General features: G+C 49.2%; 1 protein-coding gene across 1 annotated transcript; it reads left to right on the top strand.

The window, feature by feature from the left end:
* The first annotated feature begins 404 nt into the window (after positions 1-404).
* On the top strand, positions 405-18593 carry LOC121480896 (cytochrome P450 4B1). The gene is made up of 12 exons (XM_041737791.1): positions 405-630; positions 10090-10231; positions 10408-10452; positions 10970-11097; positions 11911-12035; positions 12342-12493; positions 12643-12749; positions 13757-13947; positions 16156-16289; positions 17071-17135; positions 17236-17318; positions 17753-18593. Exons 1-12 carry the CDS (start codon positions 451-453, stop codon positions 17934-17936), a joined length of 1536 nt encoding a protein of 511 aa, XP_041593725.1. The 5' UTR covers positions 405-450; the 3' UTR covers positions 17937-18593.
* Positions 18594-18959: the final 366 nt, after the last annotated feature.

The raw sequence follows: 18959 nt of genomic DNA on the forward strand, positions 1-18959 counted from the left end.
AGTTTCATTATGTGGAAAATGGGTATAAAAAGTGAGTAGCTATGACCTCCCTGTTTGGGTTAAACAAGATAGTGGATAGGAAATTCCTAAGACATATCAAGTGCTTGTGTGGAAAGGCAGATATTATTACACTAATGATTATACCCAGAATTGCCTTTTGTTTTCTCCATCAAAGAACCAAGGAGGCAGACCCATTGCCTGGTTTCTTTGAAGCGCACTATTGGGTTTCTCTTCAGCCGAGTTCTGGGAGGAGTCAGCTAGGCTGTCTCTCTGTTGTCTTGTGACTTTGGGGCTGCTGTCTCTACACTTTGGAGCTCAGCCCAGCCTGAGTTGCTGCTGGGTACAGGGTGTGGCTGGAGGTGGGGGCTGGCAGGGTTCCAGGGTCTGCAGTATAAGGGAACCCAGGATGGGAGGAAGCAGGCCAGAGCCTTGGTGGCTGCAACTCCAACCATGGTTTCTACCTTGTTCTCCTTGAGTGTCTCCCATCTGGTCCTGTGGGCTACTGGATTGATCTTGGTCTTAGGCTTCCTCAAGCTCATCCGTCTGCTGTTGCAGAGACAGATGCTGGCCAGGGCTATGGACAGTTTCCCAGGGCCCCCCACCCACTGGCTCTTCGGACATGCCCAGGAGGTATGTGGGGAGAAGGGGTTGAAGAAAGAAAACAGCTTCCTTTACTGCAGAGAATCTAGCCTAATTCCCCAGGGGCCGTGGAGGGGGTCCCTATGCTTAGGTAGGGGGATGGTGGCCTCAGAACCACAGTTTCCATTCAGCTTTCCCAGCAGGTCTACCCCTCACTCCTGCCTTCTGACCTGGCCCTGGGAGTGGGAGCACGTCAAAGTTGGAGCCCAAGTAGACCAACTCGAGACTCCTTCGACTCCTTCTCCTCCTTCTCGGGCTCAGCATTTATACAAAGCTCAGTGATAGTATGGGAGAAAACCCCCAGACAGTCCAGTAGAACATGACTATCTTGTTTAGAGCTTAGGCACCATCCTCTTCATTCTGTGGGTGTAAAGTTTTCCATTTTAAGAAAATAAAAGTCAAAGCAGAGATGAGTGCTGTTACCTGAGAGCCCTCCTGGAGCATCTAAGTGGTTGGTACCCCCAAAGGCGAGGTTCTCTCTGCCATGACTCTGGGCTGGCTCAAAACCATGGCATCTTCCTGGATTCAGATCCTGGCTTATCCTCTCATTATCTCAGGGTGCTGGGATCACCTTAGCACCTGTTGTCAGGAGCACCTCTAGCTCCCTGCCTCTATGAGATCTAGACAAGAGTTTCCTGAGCACAGACCAAGGGGCATCTGCATTGGAATCAACTGGGAGAAGCAGATTCCTTGGCCCCCAGTCCCAGGAGACTCTAATTAACATATTGGAACTAGTGATCTGAATGTATTTGTTTTAGTGAAACATTTTTTTCCTCCAGGTTTATCCATGTTATTTTCATTGGCAGAATTTCTTTTATTAAATAAATAAAAAAACTAAACATAGCTACCATCTGTCACCATACAAAGTTATTACAATATTACTGAGTATATTCCCTGTGCTGTAACTTTGCATCCCCATGACGGATTTATTTTGTAACTGGAAGTTTGTACTTCTTAATTCCCCTTGCCTCTTTTGCCCATCTCTCCACTCCATTTCCCCTCTGGAAACCACTAGTTTGTTCTCTATGAGTCAGTTTCTCTTTTGTTGTTGTTGTTTGTTTTATTTTTTAGATTCTATATGATGAAGTCATGGTGAAATCATGGTATTTTTCTCTCCCATTTCATTTAGTATAGTATCCTCTAGGTCCATCCATGTTGTCACAAGGGGCAGTATTTCATTCTTTTTTAAGGCTCAGTAAGATTCCACTGTATATATGCCACATCTTCTTTATCCATTCATCTATTGATGGATGCTTGGGTTACCTCTATATCTTAGTTATTGTAAATAATGCTGCAATAAACATTGGGGTCATATATCTTTTTTTTTTTAAAGATTTTATTTATTTATTCATGAGAGACACACAGAGAGAGGCAGAGACACAGGCAGAGGGAGAAGCAGGCTCCATGCAGGGAACCCGATGTGGGACTAGATCCCGGGTCTCCAGGATCACACTCTGGACTGAAGGCAGCACTAAACCACTGAGCCACCCAGGCTGCCCTCATATATCTTTTTGAACTAGTGTCTTCATTTTCCCTGGATAAATATTCAGAAGTGGTATTACTAAATTGTACAGTACTCCTATTTTTCATTTTTTGAGAAAACTCTATACTGTTTTCCATAGTGTCTGTACTAACATACATTCCCACCAACAGTGCATGAGGATTTCCTTTTCTGTATATCCTCACCATGACAAATTATTTCCTCTCTTTTAGTAATAACCATCCTGACAGGTGTGAGATGATTTCTTATTGTGATTTTGATTTGTATTTCCCCGATGATGAGTGAGTGATGTTGAGCATCTTTTTATGTGCCTGTTGGCTTTCTGTATGTCTTTGGGAAAATGTCTGTTCAGGTCCTCTGCCCATTTGAAAATTGGATTGTTTTCTGTTTGCTTGGTTTTTGTTACTGTTGTTGTTGAGTTGTAGGGGTTCTTTATATAATTAGGATAGGAATCTGCATTTAAAAACCTCTCCAAAGGAAGCTTGGGTGGCTCAGCAGTTGAGGTTGAGCATCTGCCTTCGGCCCAGGGCGCCGTGATCCTGGGGTCCTGAGATTGAGTCCTGCATCGGGCTCCCTGCATGGAGCCTGCTTCTCTCTCTACCTGTGTCTCTGCCTCTCTCTCTCTGTGTCTCTCATGAATAAATAAATAAAATCTTAAAAAAAAATAAAAACCTCTTCAAGCATTTTGCTGTGCATCTAGGTTTGGAAACCCAGGTATAAACGCCAGAGACTAAGGCATTCCCAAATACTTTTCTCCTTTCACTGTCTAGGGGATTATCTCTCCTCCATGACTGATGCTGAGAATGAGCTTGACCTCCAGGAGAGGACTGCTCAGGCTTAATCTTGCTTTTACAAATAATCACCTTCTCAGGATGGCTTAATAACCTAGCTGCATCCTGGAGAAACCCAGGAAAGGAAAAGATGAGTTAGGGAGCTGAATCAGACTCAGGTGGTGCTCTCAAGAAGCCTACTGTCTAGAGGAAAAACAGACACCAAGGCCTTTCTTGCTCCAGGTTGAGTGAGATGCCTAACCAAGATTTTACAACAGCCACATGTTCTGTATCTCAGTATTTACCTCGTTGGATTGTCATCTTCTGTTTACTTATTCATCCTGCCCACTAGACCATGACCTCTGGAAGATGGAGATCCATTCTGATTCATCCCTGTACCCTCAGGGTTTAGCACCAAGCCTGGCACAGAGTGGGCATCACTGAATGAACAAACAGAGAGCATTGGGGAGTGGGGAGGGGCCTTGATAGAGGAGGCAGTGATGAAGAAGACAAGTGGAGAGATCAGGTGGGGTTCAGGAGAGGTTTGCTAAGCACGGAAAGGGGTGTGGGAAGGTTGAGGTCTGACCCTATGGGGATGTGAGGGGCATTTAGGGAGACCTTTGATTCCTTGCCTCTTACATCCCTCCATTACTACTTGCCTCCACCAAAGCTAGGCTTGCCCTCAGCCCACGAGCTTCCCTAGGACAGGGACCTTGCTCCCCTACCCCATGTCAGAGCTGGCTGCCCTCCTCCCCCAAATACTCCCCCGGCTCCTCACCTTGAGAGTGTATAGAGGGCCTGGAACAGACTGGCTCTGGCTTCTTGGCTCTAACACAAGAATTTGGAGAGACTCATTACCAGGAAGAATAGGCAAAGGTAAGACGGGAGTTTGCTCTTCGGCGACAAAGGTTTCCTGGGGAACCATGGCAGGCCTGACACTTTTGCCTTCCTCCAGGCTTTGTTACTTCTGCTGGGTCAGATCCACATCTGAGACTGAGAAATGCGGAGATAGGAGTAGGGGTTGTTTTTCAGAACAAAGATGAGGTTCAGAAAAGGCAAGATACTCACTTATGTCCATATATAGTAGTTCAGGAATTGAGTCAAGGCTGGGTGTAAGACTTGTGGCTTTTCATGCAGACATGATCTGTCTGTACAAAGTAACTGCAAGTTTGATTCCTAGCCTAGTGATGGTGAGAGTAGGAAAAGAAGGTGGGTGGGTCAGAGCTGTCCATCAGGATTAACTTCTTTCTTATCTCTGGTTGCAGTTTACAGGCCCTGGAAGCAACATCCTTCTCAATTCTCAGATTGTGTCCCTTTGAGGTGGGGTCATATTCTTCCAGGGTCCCCCTTCTCCTACTCTGGGGCCCAGAGAGGACTTTGCACATAGAGGTGTCTAGCCATGTTGTTGGCGTGAGGTTGGGAGAGGCCCAAGAATCTGGACCGTTGTCAGGAGAGGAGGAGAGAATGCCAGCTCTGAGCTCAGGAAAGGTGATCCCCTGAGACTGCATAGGCCTCTTCCCTGACCCTGCTTATTACTGAGACAGTTCCCTTGATCTTGTGCTGTAGAGTCTGAGGGTCTGGGGCTCTGGCTCATTTCTATTCAGTAGACATTGATGGATCTTCACTATGTTTCTGCTCTGTGCTTCCCTTCCCTTGTCAACAATATGGAGATAAACATTTTTACCTTGTTGGGTTAGAAGAGAATCAAAAAAGATAATGTATAGATAGGTACTTTGCAAATTCCTGGAGAGATATCTAGTGTTAAATCCTTGTAGAGGGATTCTTGCTGCAAAACACTGTGAGGTATTTGCTTCCTTCATCCTCTTCCTTCCTCTAAAACTAACCCAGTCTTTGGGAGCCATTATCGGTTTGTCTTTTCTCAAACAACTAGATGATTAAGAACTCTGGGTCTGGACCTCTGCTGAGGACAGAGGATAAAGTAATAAGACTAAAGCTGGCCCTAGAGTGACCCAGTTTGTATGAGAGATGGATAACACAACATGGTGTTCCAGATCGATGGGTGCAGGCAAGGTATGCTGGGGTGAGCCCGGAAATATCTGAATGTAGCAGTCCATGGAGGGAAGGAAGGATGTAAGGGTGAAGGACACTACCTGTGCAGAGCTACAGAGGCTGGAAAGAGTATCGACTGTATAGGAACTTAATATGTTCAACAAATATTTGTTTCTCAAGGTCTATTATGTGCCTGTGCTCATTTTTCTATACTTCTGGAGTGGTGAGAGGGAGAACATGATGGAGAGGACGAAGCTGGAAGAAGGTGGGGCAGATCACATTGGACCTTGTAGGCCATGTTGAAAGGCTTTATTCTGAGTGCAACAGGGAACCTTGAAAAGATTCAAGCCAGGGGAGTGATGAGCTTAGAACTGTGTGGTAGAAAGATCACCTTGGTTGGGATGGTGGATAGATTGACAGAGGCCAAATAGGAGGCAAGCAGAGGCCAAATAGGAGTAGGACAGGGCTGAGGAGGCCATCCAAGCAGATGTTAGTAGAGTGAATAGTGAAATGGGGAGGAACAGAAGGTAAGGCAGGCTGTCCTGGTATCATGGGTGTGGGAGAGGGTAAGCCCTTTACCATAGCCAGATGTAAGGGTGTCAATGAGGTCCCCCACATGCACTATGAATGGGGAGGGGGGTAGGAGAGCCCTGGGAGCTTTGTTAAACTGTGGTATCAACATAGATGGATCAGAACTGAATGTGGGAAAGTCACCAAAAGTGAGAAAAGGACTTGTCGAGCCACAAGACTGGATGGTAACGAGGAGGAATGAATTTCTAGGTCTAAGTGTAAAAATGTGGGGATCTGAGACCCAAGAAGGCTCAGGGCTGGCAGCACTTGTGTGTCTAGGCACAGGACCGTTGGATTCTGGATTTGAAGGGTTTCCCAGGAACTGCTACATCTGGCTCTCTTAGTTCTGGTTAGTTGATTTTAGAGTTTGATGGACTTGCAGAGGAGAGAGACAGCCTCTGTAGGACATCCCCTCTGGTGCTGCTATAAATAATGAAGAAAGCCCCATTCCATGTTTCTGGCTGGTGTCAGAGTGGATGGCAATTCCATTCTTAGGTATGTGAGGAGGCGTAGAATTGGGAGGAAGACGTACTGTGTTCATGTTTGAAAATGCTGGGTCTGAGGAGCCTGGAGGATGTCATTCAGAGATGTCCAGAGGATGGCTGTGTCCTGTTTCAGGAGCTCAGGAGAAAGATAAACTGGGACGTGCTGTCAATTTTGGAAATAGTCTCAGGTAGATGGCAAAGGAAGCCATGGGAGTAGGTGAGAGCCTCCAGGGATAAGGTGCAACCTAAGAAGAAGCCCAAGTCTGAAACTGGGGGAGCCTCAGTCTTTGATTTACAAATAATGGGTATAGAGCTGCTGTATCAAGAGAGGTGGGAAGACATCTAGGACAGAGTTCAAGAAAGAGAGGGGGTGGGACACCTGAGTGGCTCAGCGCTTGAGCATCTGCCTTCGGCTCAGGGCATGATCCCTGGGTCCCGGGATCGAGTCCCACGTCGGGCTCCCTGCATGGAGCCTGCTTCTCCCTCTGCCTGTGTCTCTGCCTCTCTCTCTGTGTCTCTCATGAATAAATAAATAAAATTTAAAAATAAATAAATAAATAAAATTAAAAAAAAAAAAAGAAAGAGAGGGGACTCGACTGTGTCACAGCAGCTGCAAAGCCTCTGCCCCCCCTCCCCCACGGCCGAGGGCATTGGTTACAATAGCAAGACCAATTTTGAGAGCTGGGGGCTGAGGAGGGAGGAAGCGAAACAGTGAGACAATTCTTTTGAGAAGTTATGAAAGGAGAAGGAAATGGGGAGGAGGAGACAAAACCAAGGGAGGTTTTTTTTTGTTGTTGTTTAGTAAGTAAGAGAGACTCGAGCCTGTTTTAAATGCAGATGGGAAGGAGCCAATAATGAGGATGGGTCTGTGATGTGGGAGAGAAAGGGGCTGACTGCTGGGTGAAGTGCCTGAGGGGAGGGGTTGGAATCCAAAGGGACTGGACAGACCCTGGGCACTTCCTCTACTGGAACAGGAAGGAAAGTGGGGAGGCTAGGTGCAGGGCAAGTAGTTCTTCAAGTCTGGCAGTTGACTTTTAGGGACCTCTTATCTGATGGCTTCTGTTTTGTCCGTGAAGTAGAGCAAGGTTAATTTGCTGGGAGCAAGGAATAGAGGGGTAGAGGGGACAGTTGGGGAAAGAACAGCTTTTGAGAAGCAGACAATGGTCAATGCTACGGGACTTTCTAGAAGGTATTTCTGCTGATCTCTGCTCAAATGTTCCCTAAAAGAGGCCTTCCCCAACCCTCCCAACTCCCTGTCTACAGTAGCAGCCCTGCCCCTTACCTTTCTTTATTTTTCTTCCTAGAGTTATTACTACCTGAAATTGTATTGCTGATGTATTTTGTTATCTGTTTATTTCCTTTCCCCCACCTGGAATGTGAGCTTGGGGAGGGCAGGGCTTTGTCTGGCTCATTACTCTTCCCCCAGGAGCCAGCATCATGTCTGGCACTGAGAGTGGGTACTCCATGCCCACTTGCTGAATGCATGAATGAATCCCTGGGGGATCCAACTCAGGGCAGCAAAACCACTCATATGAGGTGAGGACTAATGTCTGCATCCCCATGGACTTGGGCACTTCTTGGGCCCATGCCCTCCTGCCTTCTTAGGTGTCTGGATGCTTCCCTGTGCTCCCCCCACCGCCAATCTAGTCATTCTTGGGGCTGGAGCTCATCCTCGGTGCTGAAGTCAGAAAGGTGTTGGGGGCATAGCATAGGCTTTGGGATGGAAAGACCTGGACTTGAGAGTTGTGTGACTTTGGGCACGGCCCACCATCACTTCTTAGCCAACATGTGGTGTCTAGGAGAGACATGGTGACCCATGTCAGTCTCACTCAAAGTTCCTCTTCTCTTTCTCTTGATCCAGGGGTCTCTTCTGAGTTATGTTCACACCTGTTCACATGTACATTTGTAGTAGTACACTTGTATCTGAAAGGGAGGATGGAGAATGAAGTTGCCTATTTGTCGCCAGTGTTGGGGGGAGATGACTTGTCTACCCATGGGAGCAGTACACATTAGATCCCCTCCCTATAGGCTCCCAATGGCTCTCTACTTAACTCCATAGAGTTTGTGTAAACTGAGTCCATTTTTTCATGGTTATTTCAGACATGCTGCCTCATCTCAATTGTTGTTGGTCCTTCTTGGTAGTTGCTCCTAACTGTTTAGCTTTGAATACACAACTTTACTGTCTTTGACACTGGTTGGGGCTGATGCACACGCTGAGTGCAGCCCCGTCTTGTGGGGATGGGCAGTGTCCTCAAGGTGGGGTGAGGGAGGACTGAGACTAGAGCACCCACAGGCACCTAAGGATGTCCATCGTGGAGGAGAGCAGATCTGGGGAATCCCAGTACTTCCCTGGTCTGTGGGAGCCTGGGTGGTCCCAAAAAGCAGATGGACACTAACAGAGAAGACCACATGCAGTAACCAGGTTTCCAAGGGAATGGAGGTGGAGGGGGTAACCCAGCTCAGCTTCCCACGTGACCTGAGACAAGGTTAGGTGAATCCTTTGTCCATGAGTGGAAGAATCTTAGAGCATGTGCAGAGTGAATTCTTTAGCATGGTTTGGGGGCATTCGGGAGTAGGTTGTAGCAGGAGATGCAGGTAGGAGGCAGATGTTGGGGAAAGGTAGACTTGAAGGGGAGGGAAGTACAAGACGAGGGCTTACCTTGTGCAGGATCCAGTGCTAAGCTCTTCCCACAATATATCAGTGAAGGGCTTTAAATGCCCTGTGACCCCAACTAATAACACAGGGCCTGCATGATTTAATTAATGTCAAAATAATCCTATAAAGTAAGTTATCATCCCCATTTTATAGATGAGGAGAGTAAGATGCAGAGAGCCTAAAGATCTTGCCCAAGTTCACTCATCTAAAAAATAGGGGAAATCAATATTCAAATGTAGACCTCTCAAGGTCCAAAGATTGCAGGCTGTGAAGTCAACTTTCCTGGGTTCACATCCCAGCTCCCTGATCAGCCATTACCCCTCCTCCTCACAAATTCCAGAGCTCAGACTTCATTCTGAGGCCCATGGGCAGGGGACGGACGAGTTTTAAGCAGATCTCCGAAAGACTCCCTCTGATTAGGGTACATCCCTATAATGGAACACCATGCAATGAAAAGAGTTAAACATTTTGAAGGACAGTTAAATACACTAGTTTGAAAAGAAGGACAAGACACAGTAAATGAAAAAAGCGGGTTTCTGAAAAGTGCTTATTATATACTCCATTTACAGAAAACACCTCTGGGTGAGTAAATGTGGCTAGAAAACCCCCCAAAGAGCACACACCATCCTCTGGATGGCCTCTCCAGCCTCAGGCCACCATCCCACCAAGTAGCAGCTCCTGGAAGACACCCCACTTTGTCCTGTGCCAGAGCATTTGTGCTTGCTGTTTGCTCTTCCTGGAAGGCTCTCCTTGCTCTTTGCACTGCCAGCTCCTTGTCATCCTCCAGCTTTCACCTCAAATGTCCTCTCCCACCAGAAGCCAGCCTCCGTCTCCCTAAGCAGCTTCCCCTGAAGTTTCTCTCTTGACGCCATGCTTGCTCCCTGCCTAGCACTTCCCGCTCTGTGTGTTCACGTTCCTTCATTGTTTAGTTGCATCGGTCTGCCCCATAGAATAAAGGGTAGGAGCAGGTCTGTCCCATGCCCTGAGATGTCTAGACAGTGCCCTGCACATAGTAGGTCCTCAAAAAATGAGCCCAATAACATAAGTGTTGGAATTGAGCATATTTCTGCATTTCACTGCAAGCTGGTGTTCTCTCTCTCTCTCTCTCTCTCATGAAAACAGTTAACAACAGAGAAAGAAATCTCTCTGTGAGAGTAGGATAGATGGAGGGGTTGATGACAGGAACCAGATAGAGGCAGGTTGGTCACTTTGGGGTTGTTGACCTCACCCAGGTACAGGAAGAGGGTGGCTTGGGCTTAGAGTGGTGGCTCCTGGGCTGGAGAAGGGACTGAACCCAGGGAAATTAAGACTGTGACTAGCTGGGAGAGGAGTGCAGGGGGAGGCAAGGATGTTCCCAGTGTCTGTCTGGGCAGCCTCTCCTCCTCCTTCCCCAAAGACTTAGGGCCTGGCTGCTGACAGTGGGTTCCTGAGTATCCCAGCCTTCTGTCACTATTTCAGATCCAGCAAACGGGGAGCCTGGACAAGGTGGTGACCTGGGCCCACCAGTATGATTATGCCCACCCACTCTGGATTGGACCGTTCCTTGGCTTCCTGAACATCTATGAGCCGGACTATGCCAAAGCTGTGTACAGCCGAGGGGGTGAGGACTCCCAGGAGAGGAGGTGGCTTCCTGAGAGCAAAGGGCTCAGGGCTCCAAGTGGGGAGGAGTCCTGGGCTCTGCATCTTAAGTCTGGGCAGCTAAGGTCCCATTGATCAGTAAGCCTCCTCTGGGTACCTGCTAGTTTCTGCATGACCCGTCTTCTCTTTCTCCTGCAGATCCGAAGGCTGCAGATGTGTATGACTTCTTTCTGCAGTGGATTGGTGAGTGGGCGCCTGCCTTCCCCGCCCTTGATGCTGGGTTACCAGGATCCTTCCCAGTCCCATCCCTCTCTGCCCATGCCCACTGAGTCTGTTATCTCACATGGGACCACCTGGCCCCCAAATGCCCCTCCTAAGATTAGCTGCTCAATGGGGAGACAGGGAAAGAGACAAGAGAACTCCCAGCTGGCTGGGGAAAGTGGGGCTCAGGTACCTTCTCCTCCTGGGCACGTCCTCTTCCTTGGAAAGGCAGAGCAAGGGCTCTGGAAAACATGCGAGTATGAGGAACAGCTTCCTGGAGGAGGTGGCACTGGAGCATGATCCCAGGAGATTTTGTGGGTGGTGTTGGCCAGACAAAAGCCCGAGGAGAGGAGCGGCTGCAAGGCTGGGTGGCTGGAAGGTGGAGCTGGGCTGGGACATGCGGCTGGGCAAGAAGGACTGGGGTGGCACCCCCGGGCTGCCACGGATGGGGCAGGATTGTGTGGACTGATCAGCTTTCCCTCTGTCATCCCTTCCTCAGGGAAAGGCCTCCTGGTCCTCCAGGGGCCCAAGTGGTATCAGCACCGCAAGCTGCTCACACCTGGCTTCCACTATGATGTGCTGAAATCATACGTGGCTGTGTTCACCAACTCCACGCATGCTATGCTGGTGAGCTCCCAGTGCCAGGCTCCTGGAGGCTGCGGCTGCTGGGCCAGCCTCTCTCCAGCTCCAGTTTTCCCTGGGGGAGGGCGATGAGGAGATTCACCAAGTCCCTGAGACCTCAGTCTGCCGGCAGTAGCAGTGCCAAGCTGTGTTGTTCCTGACACCTACTGCATACTGGGTGTTGACCAGGTGCTGAGGCTCTGAGTGGCTGGGCAGCCGTGGCCCTTATGTCCACTGGGAGAGCCAGGCCCCCTTCTTCAATAGAGGCCAAAGGCCTCTATGAGGCCCAGGTAAGTCCTCTTGTAGCAGACTAGATGGATGCCTATATTTGATAATGCTAGAAAGGTCTTTCACATCTGGAAAGTGCCTCCTCCTCATTCTCTGCCTACCACAATTGCCTAAAATAATATCATTAGCAACTCATCTCTGAAAGGGATGCCCAAGGTCAGGGGTCAGGCTCTGAGCCTCAGGGCTGAATATTCCCCAGAAGTTACCCAGGCTAGTCTTTCCCCGTGCAGAAAACTCCTCCCCAGCATCATGGCAGGCCTGATTGTACACAGGCTGTGCTGGGGAGATCCCCACCTCTCAGCCTTCCTCTTCCCTTATGTGAGCTGCCTGGCTCAGTGTCTGGTTGTGCTGCTCAGGCCTGCCTCGTGGTGCCACCCTAGCCTGAAGCCCTTATCTCTGCATTCCAGTAGGCTGGAGGCCAGGCAAGGGACTTGGTGCATGGGGGAGAGGATAGGAGTGTGTGGGTCCTTGAGGGAAGAGGCTGGGTGCCCAGCTGACCCCCTGACATTACCCTCCATCTCTGGGCTCCAGGACAAGTGGGAGGAAAAGGCTCGTGAGGATAAGAGCTTTGACATCTTCTGTGATGTGGGCTACATGGCACTGGACTCCCTCATGAAGTGCACCTTTGGCAAAGGAGACAGCAGTCTGGGCCACAGGTCAGGGGATACTCGGGGGCTCACCACAGTCTCTACCCAGGCCAGCTCAGATGGGAGTCAGCAGGACCCCTGGGGCCCTGGTCTGAGAGGACATGGGGTCCTGCCCTAGGGGAGTCCTAGCTTGGGCGGGGGTAGGGGGGCCTTGCCCATGGTGGGGAGACAGATTCTGCCTTTAGCGGGGAAGCTTCACGGCAGAGAGAGGAGGGCAGGGAGCCCTGTGGTTGGGCCCAGATGCTGGAGTGCAACGCCCCAGGTTCCACTGGGGGTCAGGGTCTGAAAGCTCCTCCCTGCTCTTCTCCTGTGTAGGGACAGTAGCTACTACTCGGCTGTCCGCGATCTCACTCTGCTGATGCAGCAGCGCATCGAGTCCTTCCAGTACCATAACGACTTCATCTACTGGCTCACCCCACATGGCCGCCGCTTCCTGCGGGCCTGCCAGGCAGCCCACGACCACACAGGTGGGCCTTTCCCACAGAGCCCACCCCACAGGAAGGGTCCAGTCTAGCTCCTTCAGGCCCCTCTGGGACCCTTGCCATTACAGGATCTCTGTCCCCCTATGGGTAGAGGATGGGTCCCCTGGCAATGACTCTCTGTGCTCCTGGCCCAGACCAGGTCATCAGGGAACGAAAGGCAGCCCTGCAGGATGAGAAAGAGCAGGAGAAAATCCAGAACCGGAGGCACCTGGACTTCTTGGACATTCTCCTGGGGGCTCGGGTGAGTGAGTGCACAGTTGGCCACCCCCACTGAGAACTTCTCTCAGAGCGGTCTTGAGGCCATTTTTCTGGGACAGGGTTTGCTGGGCAGTGGCTGAGGCTGTTAAGCATTTTCCTCCTTTTCCTCCAGCAAATATGGCCTGCTCCTTGTCTTATGAACACATCAGCAAAGGCTCAGAGATGGCAAGGTGCAGGATGTGGCTGGCTGTGGCATTGGGGAGAGACATAAGTAGCAGGGAGATGGGTCACATGCTAGAGCCCTAAAGACCAATTCTAGACTTCTTTCTTTTTTTTCTTAGAGAGAGAGAGAAGGGAGAGAGAAGGGTGGAGGGGTGGGGCAGGGAGGGGCAGAGGGAGAGAGAGAATCCTAAGCAGGTTCCAAGCCTAGCATGGAACCAGATGCATGGCTTGATCTCACCACCCTGAGATCATGACCTGAGCCGAAATCAAGAATTGGATGCTCAACTGACTGAACCATCCAAGTGCCCACCAATTCTAGACTTCTAAGACCGAAGAATCTTAGAATCTTGGATGCCATTCATTCATTCATTCATTCATTCATTCATTCATTCATCATTTATTCATTCATCCCTTTATTCATCCACTCTCCAAACTCATTAACCCCTACTTTGGGTTAGTTCCCATGTAGAAGATGAGAAAGACCTGGCCTTGTCCCCCAGACATTTACAGTCTAGTTCAGGAGATAGGAGGTAGATGTTGACAAAGATCTCTCTTCTGCCAGGTGGCATTCTGAGCAGAATTGACAGTTAGGGCTGGGTAAGGTCACAGATCACTTGGGCAGAGGGATCGGGGAAGGTTTCCTGGAGTAGGAGGCATCCAAGCTCCCGTGCCTGGGAGGATGAGGAATCTGGGAGAAGGTCTCAACCCTCAGTCTGAAAAGGAGCTTTCCTCCCCTCCCTCAGACCTTCACTTGAGAACTGTTATGAGGTCCTGTTGGTACCTATCTCAAATGTCTTGGGCTGTCCCATTATGCCTTCCCTAACCCAGGATGAAAATGGGATCAAGTTGTCAGACGCAGACCTCCGGGCTGAGGTAGACACATTCATGTTTGAAGGCCATGACACCACCACCAGTGGCATTTCCTGGTTTCTCTACTGCATGGCTCTCTACCCCCAGCACCAGCATCGTTGTCGGGAGGAGGTCTGTGAAATCCTTGGGGACCGGGATTCCTTCCAGTGGTGAGTGAGGCTGTGGGTGATCCCAGGCTGTCCTGTGTCTCTGTCCCGGGGTTGTGCTGGGCTTATGCTACCTGGGTTCATCTTCAGGTGATGCATGGCCATCCTGGAAACCAGGGGAGGATGGTGGCAGTTTCCTGTTCTCACCAGCTGTGGCTTCTGTGGGGGAGCTCTGAGGATACACCCCTGAGCTCATTCTCTCATAGTGGACCCTTTTAAACAGGACTGCTGACAATTGACAGTTGAGAAGGTCTCCCAGATTCCTATCTGTCCTCCCAGGCACAGCTTGGATGCCTCCTACACCAGGAAACCTTCCCTGATCCCTCTGCCCAAGTGACCGGTGACTTTTTTGTGCGCTTACTCCTGTGGGCAGAACCTGACTGCCCTTCTGGATTGCTAGATGGAACAATGGGGCACTGGGAGAAAGAAAGAGAGAGAGAAAGAGAAAGAGAGGGAGAGAGAAACAGAGGAGGGAGTTGGGGATGAATACAGCTGGGATAGCTGGGGAGCTGACCTGCCACCCATCCTCCTCCTGCACACCTGCCTATGGATGGCCATATGCTTGGCCTCCTGTCACATATGTCACCTGTGCTACCTCCAGCATGGAGTTAGGTACACAACACAGCACAGAAAATGCTCTCACCTGTGCTACCTCCAGCGTGGAGTTAGGTACACAACACAGCACAGAAAATGCTCTCACCTGTGCTACCTCCAGCGTGGAGTTAGGTACGCAACAGAAAATGCTCAGTCCATGGGAGAGACTTTAGATTCACCTGAGGGAGACTGACCTATAGTTTCAGGATCTGAGATTTGGTGTCTCCACCATCCACTTTTATTGGCAGGTGTTGGAAACCTCCCAGGGTGTCCAGCCACATGCCAGTGCTTCCTGGGAGTACCAGGTGGGGAGAGGAGGAGAAGGAGCCAAGTTGCTGCCCTTTGGATATTTTTATTATTTTTTTAAAGATTTATTTATTTATTTATTTATTTATTTATTTATTTATTTATTTATTATTTATTTATGATAGACAGAGAGAGAAAGGCAGAGACACAGGAGGAGGGAGAAGCAGGCTCCATGCCGGGAGCCTGACGTGGGACCGGATCCCGGGACTCCAGGATCACGCCCTGGCCAAAGGCAGGGCTCAGCTAAACCGCTGAGCCACCCGGGGATCCCTGGATTTTTTTAGAAAAACAAACTCAACCAAAAATCTAGACAAAACCACCAAATGGAGTAAGGCTGAGAGGCCTCACGTTGAGAGCAGAAGAATCAGAAGGGGTGGCGCTTGAGTTGGCTTTCCAAGGAGAGGTGAAACTCAGATAAGCAAAGGAAGAGACAAATAGGCCTTCCTGGTTGGTAACAACACGAACGCCACCTAGAGGCAGAGAGTAAAAATACTTATTTTCACTTCATCTAGAACTTGAAGCAACTTTAAGAACCCTTATTCAATACTATAAAAAAAGCACAAAGGGAAAATGAGTACCAGTATATAATACTTTGTGAATTCTAGTTGAAAAATCTCTTCTCCTAGTTTGTAAACTGCCATTTCATCTCCCCTAAGGTGTCTTTGGATGAATATAAGTTCCCTGTTTTAATAAAGTCAAGTATATCTTAAAAAAAAAAAAAAAATTGAGGACTGAGTGGAAAAGCCCTAGGGCTTGGGGCTCTGTAATAAAGTGCTGTGCAATAGTCATGATTGAACCACATTTGGGACTGAGCTTCCTAGTGGCAAAGGGGAAACATAAGTTTTGTTTTTTACCTGAGCTTGTTACTGCATTCAACCAATATATATCAGCCCCTGTTTTTTTCCATCTTGTTCCACATGGGAAACCAGGTGGAACCTAAAGAATTTCCCCTTGTGGGGCTTCTGTGGGGGCCTTAAGAGACTCAGGAGTGGCATTGTCTTGATTGCTGGGTACACATACAGCTCTAGGGTCCTGTGTCTTCCCTTCCTAGCAGTGAAGATGGAGAGGTGGAGAAAAAAAGGAGCCAGAGAAAAAGAAGAACAGGAGGGAAAAAGGAAAATTGGAGCCAGATCCCTTGGGTCAGAGTGGCTACCCCATATCCAATCTGGTCTGTGCACTTGGAACACCTATGTCCGTCTCACCATTGGATGTGCCATGGTGGTTAAGGGGAAAAGATGGAGTTGGACCCTGTCTTCCTGTGGAATTCCCTTGCTTCCCATGCCCAGAAAGGTCTGGTTGTATTGCTGGCAGGGATGATCTGGTGAAGATGACCTACTTGACCATGTGCATCAAGGAAAGCTTCCGCCTCTACCCACCCGTGCCCCAGGTATACCGCCAGCTCAGCAAGCCTGTCAACTTTGTGGATGGCCGATCCCTACCTGCAGGTGAGTTGGAGTGGATCTGAGGGTGGAACTGGAGTCCTTGTGGATGCTTATCTGACACTCTCTGTGCCTTTGGTGAATCTTTGCACAAGTGGGGAAGAGCTCAGGCTTTGTGGTAGGCCTGGGTCCAAATCCCGGTTCTACAATGTATGGTAGAGTGTAAATCCCTCTACCTCAAGCCTCTGTTTCCTCTTGTATAAAATGGGAGCAATAAGAGTATTTACCTGACAGTGTTGTTGTCAGGATGAAAGAGACAATATTCGCCAGGGCTGTCTTATACCACCATGTAGGTTGTGCCCTGAGCAACTTCAGAAGGCACCATTCACATAGACTATGGTGATGTACAGTGCCCAAGCTATACAACTGTATGTGGTAGCTTTGTAAGGAGTGTTAAACTCTATCTGGCGCACAACATGCACCCAATGAATGGTTGATGTTGCTACTGATAGAATGATGTCATGAATAGTAACTTTCCTCCAATTATTTGAAAACAGAAAGTGTAATAGGCCTTGTTTTTCCTACCTCCAGTCCTTCTTTTTCTCTCCCCATTCTATAAATGTCTGTGTTAGGTGCTGTGTCCAGAGCTGGGGCTAGAGGGCGTAGATATGATGATGATCGACAGCACTTTGATGTCTTGATGGTGGTCATGAATCCTCCATAACTGGCAGGGGTCAGGGAGGAGCTGGTGCCCAGTTAGAAGGACACTAGGAGATTCTGACACTGTGAAGACGTGGTGTGGCTATCCCAGGACCACCTAACTACCAGGCCTCTGCTCTGCCCACAGGCAGCCTGATCTCTCTGCACATCTATGCCCTCCATAGGAACAGTGCAGTGTGGCCTGACCCTGAGGTACCACACCCCTGGACCTGGAGGTCAGATGGGGTGGGAGGTTATGGTGGTCACTCTCCCCAGGACCTGGTAGGTATTTAAGCAAGTCTTGTCCCCTCAGGTCTTTGACCCTCTGCGTTTTTCCTCTGAGAATGTGGCCAGACGCCACCCCTTTGCCTTCATGCCCTTCTCTGCTGGGCCCAGGTAAGGAGAGGACCAATATCCCCAGGCCCCCAGGACTGGGGAGGGAAGAATGGAGGATGTTGTGGGGAAAGCATCATTTTGGGAACTCTGTGATAAGGGAGTCGTCTCTGGGTTTTTGATGATCCTAAGGTAGGGTAAGTTCCAGGGACCCTCTTCTTGCCATTAGCATATTCATGTCCCTGGCAGTTGGTGGGCTGGCTGAGTCATTCCAAGAAAGGTCCTCCAACCAGAATTCCCAATGTGAATCTACTCAGTTGGGGACCCTCACTGTGCTCCCAAGATCTGTTTCCTAAGCCCAAGTCAATCAACCAATCAGCCAATTATTCATCCACAAATAGTTATTGTTTTTTTTTTTTTTTTGGCCACTAAGAGCCCTGAATTTGCTCACTCTGGACACCCCATAACCTGATGCCACCTTGTGCTGCTTACAACAGGAACTGCATTGGGCAGCAGTTTGCCATGAATGAGATGAAGGTGGTCACAGCTCTCTGCTTGCTCCGCTTTGAGTTCACCCTGGACCCCCTGCAGCTTCCTGTCAAGATGCCCCAGCTGATCCTGCGCTCCAAGAATGGCATCCACCTCCGCCTGAAGTCGCTACGCCTGGGCTCTGGGAAGTAGCTCTGCGGAGAGCAGGGTCCCAGGCAGCCCAGACTGTGGCTCTCCCTGGACACTACCCTCCTCAGGCTGGACTGTAGAATAGCTGTGGCTCTCTGTCTTGGGAGGCTTGTAGTTTAGAAGGGAAGCAGGCACCCACATAAACAATCTTCAGGAGGGCAGTGCCATGCCGGCATATGTGTCCAGAAATGCTTAGTATATATGTATTCTAGAGCTCATTCATTCATTCAGCAAACATATGGTGAACACCTACTTGTTTCTGGAATCTTCCTTTATCTCCTATAATTGGCAATATTTCTAGAATGTAGCAGAAACTTATATGCCAGTTGTGGTGACACAATGAATACAATGGAAGCTGTGTCTTGGGCTTCATGATTATGATCAGTCCCTCATGTACTCCCTATGAAGGAGGGATGGCTTTTGGGCTTTCCCCTTCACTGAGATATATGTCTCTGCTTAACTGTGTTTGTGCATGTGTGTAATATAACAGATGTAAGGACAAATTGGGTAAACAAAATGGTACAGGGGCACCTGGGTGGCTCCGTTGGCTAAGCCTTTGGCTCAGGTCCTGATCCCAGGGCCCTGGGATGGAGCCCTGTATCAGGCTCCCTGCTCAGTGGGGAGCCTGCTTCTCCCTCTCCCTCTGCTGCTCCTCCTGCTTGTTCTCTCTCTCTGTCAAATAAATAAAACATTTAAACAAACAAACAAAAATGTACAGGACAATGAATTTCTAAAGTAAATTCCCAGGTAACCACCAGTAAAATCAAGGAATTTGGAATATGTTTTTCCAGGTGAATCTTCTACCCCTCCTGAGACAGGTCTCTGTAGCTCTCCTACTGCCATCAGCATCCATGCCACACTCACTCAGTGATCTGAGCGCTCAGGCTTTTGTTGAGGAAGGTGGCAGAGTGGCATTCAAGGGGGGTTTCCTGGAAGAGATAGTGCTTGAATCAAACCTTGAGGTATAAAGGTGCCAAGAATGACTTTAGGGGAGGGCTTTGGGCTGGGGCCACATGACAGATTAGA

This window comes from Vulpes lagopus, chromosome 23 (assembly GCF_018345385.1).
Source record: "Vulpes lagopus strain Blue_001 chromosome 23, ASM1834538v1, whole genome shotgun sequence".
NCBI classification, from domain to species: Eukaryota; Metazoa; Chordata; class Mammalia; order Carnivora; family Canidae; genus Vulpes; species Vulpes lagopus.

Excerpts from the sequence above, each read along its gene's own strand:
- LOC121480896 (XM_041737791.1), top strand. The coding sequence starts at position 451 with ATGGTTTCTACCTTGTTCTCCTTGAGTGTCTCCCATCTGGTCCTGTGG. Across the intron at positions 12,494-12,642 it reads GGCAGCCCACGACCACACAG|ACCAGGTCATCAGGGAACGA; the intron begins GTGGGCCTTTCC and ends CTCCTGGCCCAG. Across the intron at positions 17,319-17,752 it reads CCCTTCTCTGCTGGGCCCAG|GAACTGCATTGGGCAGCAGT; the intron begins GTAAGGAGAGGA and ends TGCTTACAACAG.